At 43.7% G+C, this 14,424-nt stretch overlaps 1 protein-coding gene across 1 annotated transcript in view; it reads right to left on the bottom strand.

Annotated features, from left to right (window-relative positions):
- Positions 1-336: 336 nt before the first annotated feature.
- The window catches only part of LOC147450639 (villin-2-like), a 55,798-nt gene continuing 41,710 nt past the window's right edge, over positions 337-14,424 (bottom strand). Inside the window, exons 15-23 of the mRNA XM_086519784.1 lie at positions 3,075-3,203; positions 2,839-2,986; positions 2,655-2,665; positions 2,421-2,561; positions 2,213-2,341; positions 1,605-1,670; positions 1,244-1,514; positions 947-1,137; positions 337-863 (exon numbers count right to left, since the gene is read on the bottom strand). Of these exons, the coding sequence (XP_086375910.1) occupies positions 750-863; positions 947-1,137; positions 1,244-1,514; positions 1,605-1,670; positions 2,213-2,341; positions 2,421-2,561; positions 2,655-2,665; positions 2,839-2,986; positions 3,075-3,203 (1,200 nt within the window). The 3' untranslated portion in view covers positions 337-749. The remainder of the gene's footprint in view (positions 864-946; positions 1,138-1,243; positions 1,515-1,604; positions 1,671-2,212; positions 2,342-2,420; positions 2,562-2,654; positions 2,666-2,838; positions 2,987-3,074; positions 3,204-14,424) is intronic.

Below are 14,424 nucleotides of genomic sequence, written 5' to 3'. Positions count from 1 at the left end.
CTTGAGATGAGTTTGTCATCTAGTGAGGAAAAAGCCCAATATCATAGCTGAGGTTCAAGTTTGTGTGGGTGCATACATCACATGGAGTTTATCACCACCCAAGGTCAAGGTGTTTCTAGCCACCGATTGGAGTCCAAATCCAAATTTTTAGTTGAAAAGCCAGTACCTCCAATCATTACCTTCAAAACTACCTATTCTCTTCTCTGTTATAGATTGCTCTTCAGAGCTGATTGGACATAATCCTTTTTCATAAGACACACCCAATGAACAAGACCCATTAAACTTTCGATCAAAACCACATCCTTCGCTTCACGTTCTCCACAAAGGATGAACAGATGTCTCCATAAGAACCATATATTTTTCACTATTCACTCTGTAATCCTTATATGAAAAAGACTACCTTACAATCAGAAAAGGTAATTCCGTATACAAGGCCATTCGAAAGTAGCCTTCCAAAGTCTGTAAAGAATGCTCTTTTTGTATGAATTGTGTAAACAGAGCCAAGATGGCCCCTTTTGCCGCTACATGATTTACAACATGTTCACAGGGACATCACCACCAAAGGTGATAAGCTCCACAAAACTCACCATCAAATTTCGCACCGGATGACGACTCCACTAAACATTATTTGCTGTCATGAATCAATGACAAACCCCTGAACTAGCAAAAAAGACTCATGATGCAAGCATATGCATGCGAATAAGGCACATATAAACTGCACACACAAAGAAACCAAGAAGGAAGAACTCTCAGAAAAGATCCAATGCCCGCTTCTGCATGTCTTGTTTCCACTTTGGCAAACTGTAGAACTGCTTGGACTCCATGCCAAAAACCTTGATGAAGTCTTCAGGTGAGAGATAGGACTGCATAGCACATTCAAAAGAGAATCTGTAAGCATTAAGCTTTCTAATGTAAAGCAAGTAATGCGAAAGGAAGAAAAACCGACCTCTCGCCTCTTGGGATCTACATTAGGAGCTGGATTCTCTGATCTAGCTTTAAGCCTTTCATAACTGATGTATTCTGATGATTGTTCCACATTATCTCCATTCTGGCTCTCTTGTACACTTTGCACATCATCGCTGACAACAGAACTATTTGGCACTTCAACATTATCTTCCGGCTCCGAAGGAAAAGACACTGTATGGATCCAGCATATACATGGATGAATAAAGCCAAGTATGAAGGGTGAAGTTTGGCACCATCAACCATAAAGGAGACATGGACTTTATAGAAAAATCTTTACCTTCCGGACTACCACCTTTAGCCTCTTTCTTTGGTGGTGGGGTGTCCAAAATGTCGGCGGAAGGAAGCTTTACCCTGATGGGTTTAATAGCCGGTCTTGAAGGATCTCCTAGGCTGGCAGTATTCAAGGTAGACGATAATGCGGCCATAGCAGCTGCTCTTTGTGTCGCTCCACTGGACTCTACTGGCTGTGTTCTAGTTGCTGAAGGGGACATCTTTGTCAAGAATCCAGTATCTATTCCCTCAACTGATGCTGTGCGCCTTTTTGGAGCCTGCAAATGTCAGAGCATAGCCACAAGTTGTGTTTGCTTCACCACCTTCTAAGCAACTGCCAAACACATAAGAGTCTTAAGCTAACCTACCTCTGGTGTTTGTGCCGGTCTACCCAGTAGGACATTGAGTCTTTTTTGGAAAGAATCTCCTTGCACCTGCAAACAACGTTATTTAACGAGTGGCATCACCTTCTTGTTACAACGAAGCATCACCTTCATGCTACCATTCCATTAGGCCACCATGGACTCCACTATGCCAAGGAAGGAGGTAAGGAGCTCCGGTGCACCACCCAACTGTAGAACGCTATAGAGTGCAGAATGCACCACCCATGATATGGATATTATGAGAATAATACCACAAGGCCTGGCTGTCCCACCTGTCCACACTAGCCCAGCTGCCCACAGGCACTCCGACCCTGGTGGCCCTAATCCCTGAACCTCAAACACTCAGCATCCACTCTCCGGTGGCTTGCTCTCGGTGACCGGTCGAGCTCTACCACCACTATGAGCGGTCTTTACAAATTAAATAACATTCACCCTCCGACAAAAAGCACATGCTTTTGACTTAACATTTACATGTCACAGGATAGAAAGAATAGCTTGCCAAAAGTTAGCCTGTCTGGAAGCTTAGCCAAGCAGTTAGATGCAATTTTCAAAAAATTCAATTGATATCATGCTCCAAGTGCTTGTGAACTTACTGCTGCTTTGACTGGATCCCAGCTCTCAAAGTACTTGGTGAAGAAGAAGGGTTCATTGCCTTCCGTCACCTTATACACAGGTATGTTCTCTGGAAGACCTTCTTGTGCAGCTGTTCTTTCAATGTATTTCTGCACGGTCCTTCCACCTATTAGAAAATTTCTTATAATCTACTGAAAATTGACCCTTCAATGAGGAACAGTTTGACACCTGAGCAATATCAAAAACCTGCTGCTTTTCCTTGGAGTCAGTGTTCTGACCAACCCATGCAAAAATCTCCGTGAAAGTATCAAGAATCATGACATCCTCACTCAGTAAGTCATCTTGCGCAAAGTTGAACACTTCTGTGACCTTTAAGTCAATAAAAATACATTGATCAAAATAACTGAAACTCAAAATCTTCAAAGAAACCGGAAACAATGATTATTAAAAAAATCATCTTACCTGTAATTTTCCTGTGCACCCAAAAAAGCAACAAACAGTATATCAGTATTTAACTAAACCATCATTTTGATACTAAAAAATTGCAGCCCTACAACACAATGACACCTCTAAGCAGCCTAATGGAAATTCAAAAGTGGCTCACCCCACACAGAAAACTACAAGGAGAAAGGTCAGACTCACACACCTTTTACCAAAGAACATGCAAACAAACGAGGATCTTTGCCAGTCTCTTTGGATTCCCGAAAATTAGGATGAGTCTCCTTCCCACCTAATGGATTCCAAAAGTTTGCTGATTCTGAACCTTCCTTAAGTATTTTAGGCGTTGTCCCAGGCTGGACAAAATAGCGGAAGAACCACAGCAATCATTTCGCATGCACGATTGCATTGATGAAGATCTGGTTCTTCTAAGAATGAAATTACCTTCAAGAATTCAGCCATTTTGACTGCTAGCTGGTGCTCCTCAGGTGTGCTTGAAACTCCATTCCAAATAAAGAGCAATGCATTGTTTTGCAGTATGTAACAGTACGAAGAATTCAAGCTTGCTGCATTCTGAAATCCAGGGTTGCTTATCATTGGCGAAACCCAGTAATTATTCATGCTTACTAAATAAGAAACAAAAGTACGCACAAAATTTCTGTTAACTCTTTCTTCCTCCCCTTATGGATTGAATTGGCAAAACATTCTTAATGACATTCTGAGGTACTGCAATAGGTTACATGATTTTGATATAAATTATGCAAGATTATCGGAATTGTAAGAGGAGACATTTAAATAAATCTATGTTCATAGCAACAGACCAAATAAAGATTATTGACAATCTGCTAGTTGTAAACCTTTAAAAGGTTGATGAGAACTGCACTTATATACAACAATCCGACTTGAAGGGTTGAAAGGCCAGGAGGCCTAAGATTCTTCAAGAGTATGATGCCAAGCTCCGATATCGTAAGGGATGATACAATGTGGTAGTTGATGCTCTTAGTAGAATGCATAAGATCAACTCTCTTCTCTTCACAAAACTTAAAAGTGAGTTTTTGGAATCTTTGCAGGGTATGTGTGAGCATGATGATGCATATTCCAAGGTGTGGAACCTTTGGAGATCCCCAATGGTAAATGGGAGAGTATCTCTATGGCTTTCATTGTGGGTCTATCACCACCATATGAGGTCATGACTTGGTATGGGTGACTAAACTTTGTAAGTTTATTCCGACCAAGTCCACTATTAAAACTCCAAAGCTAGCCAAGCTGTTTGTTGACAATCTGTACAAGTTATATGGATTACCCTGCAACATTGTGAGTGATTGTAATCCCAAGTATAACAGTCACTTCTGGAGGCCTATGTTAAAACGGCTCAGAACACAACACAACATCAGTACTGCAGATCATCCAGAGACAGATGGGCAGGTTGAACGTGTTAATCAAGTGCTAGAGGATATGCTATGAGCATACATTAGCAAGAAGCAATTCCATTGGGAAGACTACCTCCCTACTTTGGAGTTTTCTTATAATAGTGCAAAGCATGTTACAACTAGGTTCGATCCTTTCATGCTTATGTATGGTTTTCAACCTAGATCATTGGTTACGGTAGGGTTGGTTATTGAGAAAATTAAGCAAGTCAAGGACTTTATCCAAGACCATATGGATATGGTGAAAATTGCTTGTCAAAATGTTCGACAAGCACAAGACCGATACAAGAAGTATGCTCATGAGAAACGCCGGCATTTCACCTTCATCGAAGGAGAAGAAGCATTCTTACATGTTCCAGAGCATTCAAAAAGTCTGGAAACTCGTCCTACACCTAAATTATCCCCTACATATTGTGGTCCATTCAAAATACTCAAGCGAGTTGGTGATATGGGCCATATGGCCTACAAACTCTCCTATTCATCCGGTTTTTCATGTAAGTAGTTTACGTAAATGCCTGCATAGGGACAACAATGTATTTGTTTGATCGATTTCATTGAACCTCAAACCCAACCGCATGAGCCCCAATGTAGGTCTATGTGACTAAGATCTCGTGACATTTGTCGCCAATAGCACTCAATGATAGCTTTGATTTGTTTGTGATGTGGGAGCTTAAGTCTCCTTCTAGATGAGCATGGTTGTCTCACTCGGGTGAATGCTACTGCTCTATCCAAGGTGACACCTCTCGAAGACAAAGGCCCCCAATGATGTGGCTATATCGGATTCCATGAAGCAAGAGTGGTGTCAATAGCACTGCCAATACTAGGTTGTGTAACAAAAAGATGTCATTAATAGTAGTCTGCCTCAATGGGGATGGCTGGTGGGAACTCTTTTCCGCAAGATGGCTGCTCAGCATCTCTGGAGCTCTAAGAGAAAGAGAAAGAACCCAAACATCTCTAGTCCTCAAAATGCATCTCTCTGTAGGGGCCCAAAGCCCTTCCAAAAGAGGTAGTGTTATCTCCCCTAAATATCAAAATACACCGTGCATCTACAAATATAATGCTCCTCCATCTCTGGCTCCCTCTCACAGAGCTAGCACATCCGATCCTTTGCCCCATCATCTGCTCACCTACCTATCTCTATCCTCAACTAGCGTGTGAAATCTGAATATGACCGATAGCTATACATAACCCACGTGATAGCTTGCTCTCCATATAGCTTGTTGGCTGGATGATAAAGATATCTACAAAGAGTTGAAGAAAATAAGTTCGGTGATGTGCTATCCACCTGCCATGGGGGAAAGGGGGTCTAATCCAAGTCCTCTCCGCATCCCGTTTCAATATATTTGCTCTAATTGGCCAAGTCTATGTGTCAAGCAATCCAAATGTACCCAAAAGCCTATGAATATGAATATTATGCAAGCTCACATAAGTACTCATCTTGACATACCAACAATGTCTATCACCCTCTTTCGCTAGCTGCATGGAGGATGCTAGAGCTAGTCATGAATATCTATGTAGAAGACGTTCCCATAGTCTGTGAAGGAAAGTCAATGCCTAAAACAAGGCCTCAACCACCATAGGCGCCGCACCCATCTCTTCTCTAATAATTCGTGCAAAATCAAGGCCCTTGCCCATATCATACATGATATCATCATAACCTACTAGCGGTCTCTCATTATGCTCCCAACCATCACAATACTCTCTATCTAGCCCATCCTGATCTACTAGCAACTGTCTCCATGTATGATAAAGGCTCGGTCCCCAAATAGCTGCCCCATAAAGGAGTGTGAATGTAAATAGTGTATCTATTTCGTGTGGGGCTCAAGGAATTGTATATGTGTACACTACCTCTCCAAAACGCTCATGCAAGTAGAGCGTCTGATGTCTCTCACCAAGAAAGTTGTGGCCCTTTTAAAGTAACCCACGAATATACATATTGTCTTATAAACTAAAGGAAAGTTATATTAACGTCCACGGGAGGCTGAACTCGCACCTATGGGACTGATGAAATACATCAAAAGTTACAATGTGGTGAAAGTTACAATCTGATACAAAGTTTGAGTAATAAAAATAAAAAGGGTGTTGAAAAAAAAAAGGGGAAGGGGGGGGGGGGGGGGGGGGGGGGGTACTATAGAATCCTAAGCTGCTAGATGTGAGTTAAGCACCTACCTGGGAGAGAAATGAAATGAAATGTTATATTAACGTCTTCAAAAAGGCCAGAATGACCTATGAGACCAAACTGATACAAAAGTGGTGAATCTGTTACAAAGTCTGGGTACCTTAGTACTAAAGTACTAAGTGTGAAAAGTGTGAAAGTGTGAAAATAAATGTGAAAAACTAAATACAAAGTATTAAATAAACTTCTTAGGAGCATTCTAGGTGTCTGGCTAGAATGCTTCTAATCCTTTGTTGTAGTCTCCTCCGGTGAAGTGTGCTTCTGCATCTCGGTCGTGGTCGTCTCGATTTCCTAAGCTCAATCGCCCTGTCAATGAGGGTGCCTTTGGTATGGATGTGGGTACTCCTTTGTGCTGGCTGCTGGTCTCTTGCTTCTCCTTCCCCTCCTGCTTCTCTCGATCGGAAGAAATCTGTGATCTGCCTCTAAGGCTGTAGTGCTCTTTGTCTTCTCATTAGATTATCCCTGTGCCGATGAAGCCTAAGCATCTTTGATCTTGGTATTGCATGACTCTATCTAGAGGTCCAAAGCCTTCTTTAAATAGGCAATGGAAACGCCCACGTATCTCATAGTATACGGTGCAATGGCATATGTAGTGTAATTCTGTCTCCGGCTCCATTCCGCGTAACTTGCAAATTCTGCTCTCAGGTGGGATTCCCCTAAATCTGCCAAATTCAATTTCCAGCTGGTGTGAGGATGTACGAATCTGACCAATAGCACATCTCAAACCATGAGACAGGTGCGTATCCATGTAGCTCGGGCGAATCACAAATCCATCTTCAGATAGCTGTAGGAAGTTTTCTTTGTAGTCGGCCATCTTCGTGCCCAATTCTTGTGTAGCGTCTACCCATGTCCTCTTAGTATCCAACTGTATAAGATCCTGACGAATGATTTTATTAATCTCCGTTCGTGTAATTGCCAGTGATGGAGCCTCAAGAGAGTATTGGTAGGGGGGTAATCTTTCCATCCTGAACCCGTGTCTCTGAAACCACGAAGACAGTTGCACATACCAGCATGATGTATCCCCTTTCATTGCTAACTGTTGAGAGGATTCGAGGGCCAATCTAGTATAGCGGCAATTATTTGTATCCCACAAACCATGTATAAAGGACACTGATCTGGTAAGAGCTTCAATTTCTATCGGAGGGGCAGCTAGTTCCACTCGAGTAATCGCGTGTGGTACGGAGGCCTTGGCTCTAATCATTCGGAAAATCATAAATACCAAAGGTCTCTCCATTGGCTTCCAATTATCCTAATCCACAGATGGTCCCCAAATCTGGACCCCATAAAGCATAGCCGAAGCCACCACAGTATCAAAGAGCCAAAGTTTTGTTTGTGGTTCCTGAAACTGCACTTGTGAACACATCCTCTCCAACCCTCCCAAGGCCGCAGAGGCTCTGGACAATCTAGCCTCCGCTGCTTTCTTAAGAGTAAACTTCGGTCTTGCAAATACCACACCAAGGTATGTGTATGCATCTATGTATTCTATTGTATCCTGGCCATATGCAAATGTAGGTGCCGATCTCCTAACCCACTGCGGTGTGGTGTTAAACACCATAATTTTGGTTTTACCCAAATTCACCGACAGTCCGCTGTCCTCCGTGAATTTATGTAATGCATCTAACTGCCTCTGCATTCCCTTTGGTGATTCTGCTATCAATACAATATCATCTGCATACAACAACAAAGGGATCCATGACCTTGCAAGTTGAGCACCTTTGTCACCCTCTCTATCAATGTTATCTGATACCTCATCTATATACATACCAAATAAAGTAGGGGACAGTGGGCATCCCTACTTTACTCCAACGATGGAATGAACAATGTCAGAATCCCCTTCTGCAGTACGTACATAACCAGTTACGGACCCATATAAGGCCATGATCCCCAAGATAATCTCTTTGAGGACCCCTAACTCTTGCATTATGCGCATCAATCTGGCCCTTGGTACTGTATCAAAAGCTTTCCGAAAATCCACAAAGCAACAATACATTCTTCTCCCGTTTGCTCTTCCTTCTTCAATAATGGCTCCGAACCGGTCCTTAAAGTCCTCGATACTAGAAATAAAGCTTGGTGAAGTCATGACATAATCCATTGTGCTGGCCCCATGCCTGTGCGGGAAGCATGTGAATCCCCCAGATAAAGGGAAATTCTCTAGACCATTAAGTATGGCCAAACCATGTGTAGTTGCCATCTCCATGAGATGTCTCCCGTATTCAGTGTGTTCTTTATCCTGTGAGTTTCTAGAAAGCCCTACCTGTGATAAATCCACTTCTCTGAGCATTTCCTCAGAAGTATCATAGAATACTGCTTGAGAATTGGCCGTTCTGGCATTAAAGTCTCCTAAGAGGCCGATGTCTCCTTCTCTAGAGAACTCCCATATGTCATCATTCAATATGGAAAAAGGGGACTGTCCTTTAGGTGAGGAGTAGACTGATGTACTTGGAGGGAAGTAGCATATAGCGATATATAGAAATCTACCTGTCTCGGCTTTCATTCTCACCCACATATATCTTGCTTGTTCATCTTTCTTGATAATCTGTAGTAGTGGTTTCAGCTCCTCTTTAAATAAGATTGCTGCTCCTCCTGAACCCCGGCTACCTCGTAGAGATCTCTTGTCTGGTCGACCAACTGTTTCCCATAAATACCCCTTCACATGTGGCATAAGCGGTCCCGGTATCTGGTGTGTCTCTGAGTAGAAAACTATGTCTCTGTCCCTGAAGTTGTCTTCAAAGGCACCTACATCTAGACTATATGATCCATTACAATTCCACATCGCTATCAGGAGCGTCGTCCCATAGGTCTCGCACCGTCATGATGAGCACTTTTCCAGAACCGCTACTTTCCCTCCTCTATAAAAGGCGATTTTCCCTTTTTCTCTTGCTGCCCTGATCTCTGGCATCAACTCTTGCATGTGTGCCACTTGTGCCAATGTAAGGTCATCTCCCAGGAAAATACCGGTTTTCTTAAGAGTTGGCCTCTTCTTTAGAAATTCTTTCCTTATTTCTATATTCGGGAAGCGGAGAATAAGTGCCCTATCCTTTACGTTTCCCTTCTCATCGACTCCTTTCTTGCCCACTCTCCATGCACTTGTGTGAGTAGGCTCTGTGATGCCCATGCGTTGTAGCAGTTCCCTCACCTCTTCATCTACATTCTCTTTGTCCTTGTGTCACAAAACGGGAGCGTACACGAGCACTTAGAAAATCTGAAAATTATAATTCTTTGAAAACATGAGAGAAGGGAGAAGATCGACACAGTATTGGGGACCAGAAGATGGGCTGGTCCCCCCATTAAGAGTATTCTTTTATTCAGGGAGAATTCTTATACAAGCACGAGAACCCGAGGAAACACCTCCGTTCTGTAGTCTTAGACCCGAAGGTCGTGCTTTCCCGTAAAGGGCTTGGGCACAAGGCCGCTCCTTCTCGTGAGGGACTTAGGCGCGAAGCCGTACTTTCCCGTAAGGGACTTAGGCGTGAAGCCGTACTTCCCGTAAAGGGCCTTCCCGTGAGACGGGAGATTCCTGCAAAACAAACCACACAAAGCAGCAATTCTCAATGCGTATCAACAACTTATACCTGTCGCTCCTTGCTCGGAGAATCAACCTCCGTACTCAGTCGTCCCGCGAGCACTTGCAAATTCCGTCGCCAGTCTCTGCTCTAGAATCCCAGCGCTTGCACTTCCTGCTGCTTCCGGCTCCTCCAAACTGAAACGCTGGCTACCCTTTTATAGGGTCTGACACCCGGCAGGAATAGGGGTCCAAAAGCAGAGCTTGGTGCTCCTAAAGAGAGGAGAGAGAAAATCGCGTTTTCTAGAGAGAGGAGAGAGGAAATCGCGTTTTTTAGAGAGAGGAGAGAGAGAGATCGCAATCCAGCCCCCCTGCGTAGGTTTTAGCGCTCGCTTTTTTTTTTAAGGGCCTTGCTTGCTTTATTTTATTAATAAAAGCCTGGTCACTTAAAAGTGACCGGCCACTTTAATAAAATAAAGTGTGAACCTGTTCAAACTTTAAAAACTCACTCAGTTAGTAAAAACGATGCTACACGGACACATTCCAGGCGTCCCCGGGTGCAGGACACGACACAGATGTAATGCAGACATAGACTCCTCGCGGGAAAACATCTGTCCTCCCGCGACTGTTCCTGCTTTTCGTAAAAAGTTTCATTGAACCCATCTTTATTCTTGTGCTTGCGTTCTTACGCGTATTTTCTTACTCAGTTCGGATTTCCTCCTTAGCCTACGGGATGCCTCCTTACTGATGCACCCGTCACCCATCATGTGACGCATTAGAGGCACTCGTAACCCGGCCCTTTCCACCGAACTTATGGAAACTCCTTCGCGATGTTTACCGTCACCCATCAAATGACACATCAGAGTTGTCCGTTCTTGATGGCAGTTCCTGTAGCTACAATCTTTTTAACAGTTCTTAGTGCACATAATAAAATATCCGAAAAGAGAGATTTAATCATTAAAAATAAGAAAATAGTCCAATTAGCAACATCCCTCTGGCTTCTAAACAGTTGACCTCAACTGTAGTGCTTGGACATATACCTCCAGTATCTCGGGATAAGCTGCTAATTCCTCCTGCGTCATCCACTGAGCATCTAGATTCGAATAGTTCTTAAACTTAACCAAATACTTCCGTGTTATCTTTCCGGATTTGAGAGACCGCTCCTGATGACTTACTATCTGCTCCGGTTGGAGTATTTCTTCTGTTTCCTCAACCTCAGGAGGTTCCTCAGCACTAGGCTGGCTTGGAGGTGGTCCCACATACGGCCGGAGTAAACTGACATGGAAAGCATTATGGATCCTCCAATTAGGCGGTAGCTCTAATCGGAAAGTGACAACATTCACTCGCTCAGTGATCTTAAACGGCCCATAGTAACGGGTAGAAAGTTTTACCACCTTCCCCTTATGAGACGCTTGTTTCTTAAGTCTTGCCTTCTGAAACCGGCCTGTTCAATCCAAAAAGGGCGGTAGACTTTACTTCAAACCTTGATTTAGCTTTCACCCATTATTAGTCGTCTATTTTACCTGTACTTTCAAGACACAACAAAGGGGAGAGGGATACAAGCTGCTAGATTGCACCTGTATGAGTAGACGGACACCAGATTGGCCCCTAACTTAGGCGCCCCTTTCGGTATTTCTTTATTGTTCAAAAGAGGGAATAAACGATGTGGTTCCCTACAAGCTGCCCCGCACAAACTCGGCTGAATTTCCACTGTTCCAGCTCGATTTCGGCAGCATAACTGTACTAGAACCCTTCACAGTCAGTATTCCCACGCATTGACTGACTTTCCTGACGCATACGGGCACTTTGCAAACCTGGCAAGAATCTGCAGCACGCTGAATTCTCTGTTTTCAGCCCTGAAAATGCGCCAGATCACCTGTACAGCGGTCCCCTTGCGTCCCCGAACCTCCTGGGGGTATTAGGGTCCGTTTAGGGCCAAAACCCTAAACCTGCAAAAATACACAGCAGGCTGTAATTTGCTGTTTCGGGCTCCGTTTCGCGTGCCGGTCGCATCCGTAGCAAGTCCTTGAGCTCCCGCACCTGTAGGGCTACTTGCCCTTTGAATCGGACGAGATTTGTGGCGTGAAACCTCTCCGAATTCACCTGTACCTACGGGGGGATTAGCCGCTAGCTAATCCAGTACCTATGCAAGAGGCTCTTGCCTCGGCAATCGCGCATGAACCCACACAACTGTACATTGGTCAAATGAAGAGCCCACTAGAGGGGCATAACATACTGCCAAAGGGGAGAGAGAGGGCAGTGCGTAGCGTGCAGGGCATCACTCCTGGCACCGCACTGTGCATCAGAGGGAAAGCAAGCACTCCATAGCTCTTAACCTGTGACAGAGACTTGCAAAATGAGCCTCCCAGCTATAAATCACGTTTTTCCCTTCTCTATAAGTAGTAAACTGGCCTCAGAGTGCCAAGTGTCACTCATTTGTGCACTTTCCCGCTTTAGACCCTCGGGTCTAAAAATATCTCACCTGCAGCCTCTGTTGACTTGGCCACAGAGTAACAAAATGATCCCCATGTCAAACTGCACGTAATGACGCGAAGACATTTTCAGGTCCCAAAATAGCAGTTCCCTAAATTTTAGGAGATGCTGCCATTGTATCTTTCTAGGTCATCCGACCCTCTTTGTACACTGCGGCCACATCCAGAACTGAAATGTAGCCTCTGTAGCAAAGGATTCCACTTTGGCTAGTCAATGACCCCACTTGGCTAACCATAGTCCTTGTCCAACCTTAGTGCTCTCTTGCCCTCAGGCCTGGACTCCCTCTGGACAGTTCCACACTAGCTATGCAATGCAGGGCAGTTAGATTTCTCGAGGGGTGTTTCCAAAAAGTGAAAGTAAATAGATAATAAGAAAGAAATCAACAAAAAGGATAGATAGTAGTCACACACTGGTGACATACTCCCCTCTTGAAATCTCAAACGTCCTCGTTTGCATCTATGTCGTACAAGCTCCTAGTCAACATTGATGTATTCAACACCTGTCGACACATGTACGACACATACATGCTCATTGTCAACCCTGGTGTATTCAACACCTTGTTGACTCATGTATTGCCTGCGTGTGAACCCTGTCCCAATGACATAGTGGTAGCTTCGCACTCTGCCATTGCTTTGAGTCACTAACTTTCCAATGACAAAATGGTAGCTGCACATTTTGCCACTGTCTTATAGTACACGTTGGATCCCGTAACACTTTCAAGCATACCCAAACCGACAGTTTAAGAATGCAGTTACACATGTACTCTTCAATAGAAGCAATCACTGTATCCTTGACAAACTGACAAGAAATACTCACTTCTATAGCACTAACCAAACTTTTGGACATTCCATAAGAGCAATTGCCAAACTGACAATCTGTACAGCTCTAACATTCATGTAACAAGTATTTGATTTGAGCTCACTTTAAATACCATGTACATCATTTGTTTCAGAAGCCATTGTCACACTGACAATCCATGTAGCTTTGAAACTCAAGGGGTCAAGGTAGGTTGCAAATCGAAGGCTTCCAGGTAAAGTGATAACACAGTTGGTGACTCTGCAAGTTCACCTTCTTCCATCCACTTAGCATCCATTGGTGGATAGTTTCTGAACTTTACTAAGTAACGCCTGGCAACCTTGCCTTTCACTTTCCTTTCTTTGTGTGCCAAAATCTGTTCAGGGACCAAGATCTCGTCAAGTTCCTCGACTTCCGGCTGATCTTCAGCTGGCATATCTTCTGGCACATCACCCACATAGGGTCTGAGAAGACTCACATGAAACGCATTGTGAATCTTCCAACTGTCAGGCAATTTCAGCCTATATGCAACATCACTGATTATGTCGCATACTTGAAAAGGCCCATAGTAACGCATGCTGAGCTTTGGAAATAGTCTTTCCTTGCCCTTCATCTTCTTTAACCTTGCCTTTTCAAAGCGTAAAAGCACCCAATCACCAAGTGAATATACCACTTCACGACGGTGACGATCAGCTGCTTTCTTTTGCTTTGCCTGAGTCTTTTCTAAGGCCACTTTGACCTTCTTGTACATTTCATCCATGTCCTGAACATACTTATCTGCTTCAAATATCTTGTCCTTTGTATGCAGTATGGGAGGAACTTTCTTGCCACCTTCAACTATCTCAAAGGGTGCCTTGCCAGTTGATGAATGCACTGTATTATTGTATGCATACTCCACCAATGGCAAATACTGCTCCCACTTTCCTTTATGCTCTGACACATAACACTTCAGCAGATCTAGGACAGTAGAATTTGCCTCTTCTGACTGCCCATCTGTTTGAGGATGAAATGACGAAGAGAATTTGAGCGTGGTCCCCATATTCTCAAACAAACCTCTCCAGAACAAACTTGTCATGCGTGGATCACGGTCGCTAACAATCGACTGTGGCATGCCATGATACTCGAAAATATTGCTCATAAACAAGCGTGCCATCTGATCTGGCTTTATCTTCTTCCTGACAGGAATAAAATGAGCATGTTTGTTGAATCTGCAAATAATGGTCCAAATACCATCGTTTCCTGTCTGTGTTCTCGGAAGATCAAAGATAAAATCCATAGCAATACTTTCCCATGGTTTATCTGGAATAGGTAGTGGTTGCAATAACCCTGGTGCCTTTTGCCCGTCAAACTTGACCTTTTGGCATATTAGGCATTCTCGCACAAAGGCATCCACATCTCTTC

The sequence above is a fragment of the Adiantum capillus-veneris genome, chromosome 9 (assembly GCF_014529385.1).
Source record: "Adiantum capillus-veneris isolate H3 chromosome 9, ASM1452938v2, whole genome shotgun sequence".
In the NCBI taxonomy this organism is placed as follows: Eukaryota; Viridiplantae; Streptophyta; class Polypodiopsida; order Polypodiales; family Pteridaceae; genus Adiantum; species Adiantum capillus-veneris.
Note: the sequence above shows the minus strand (reverse complement) of the source record. Positions and strands in the feature narration are given on the sequence as shown.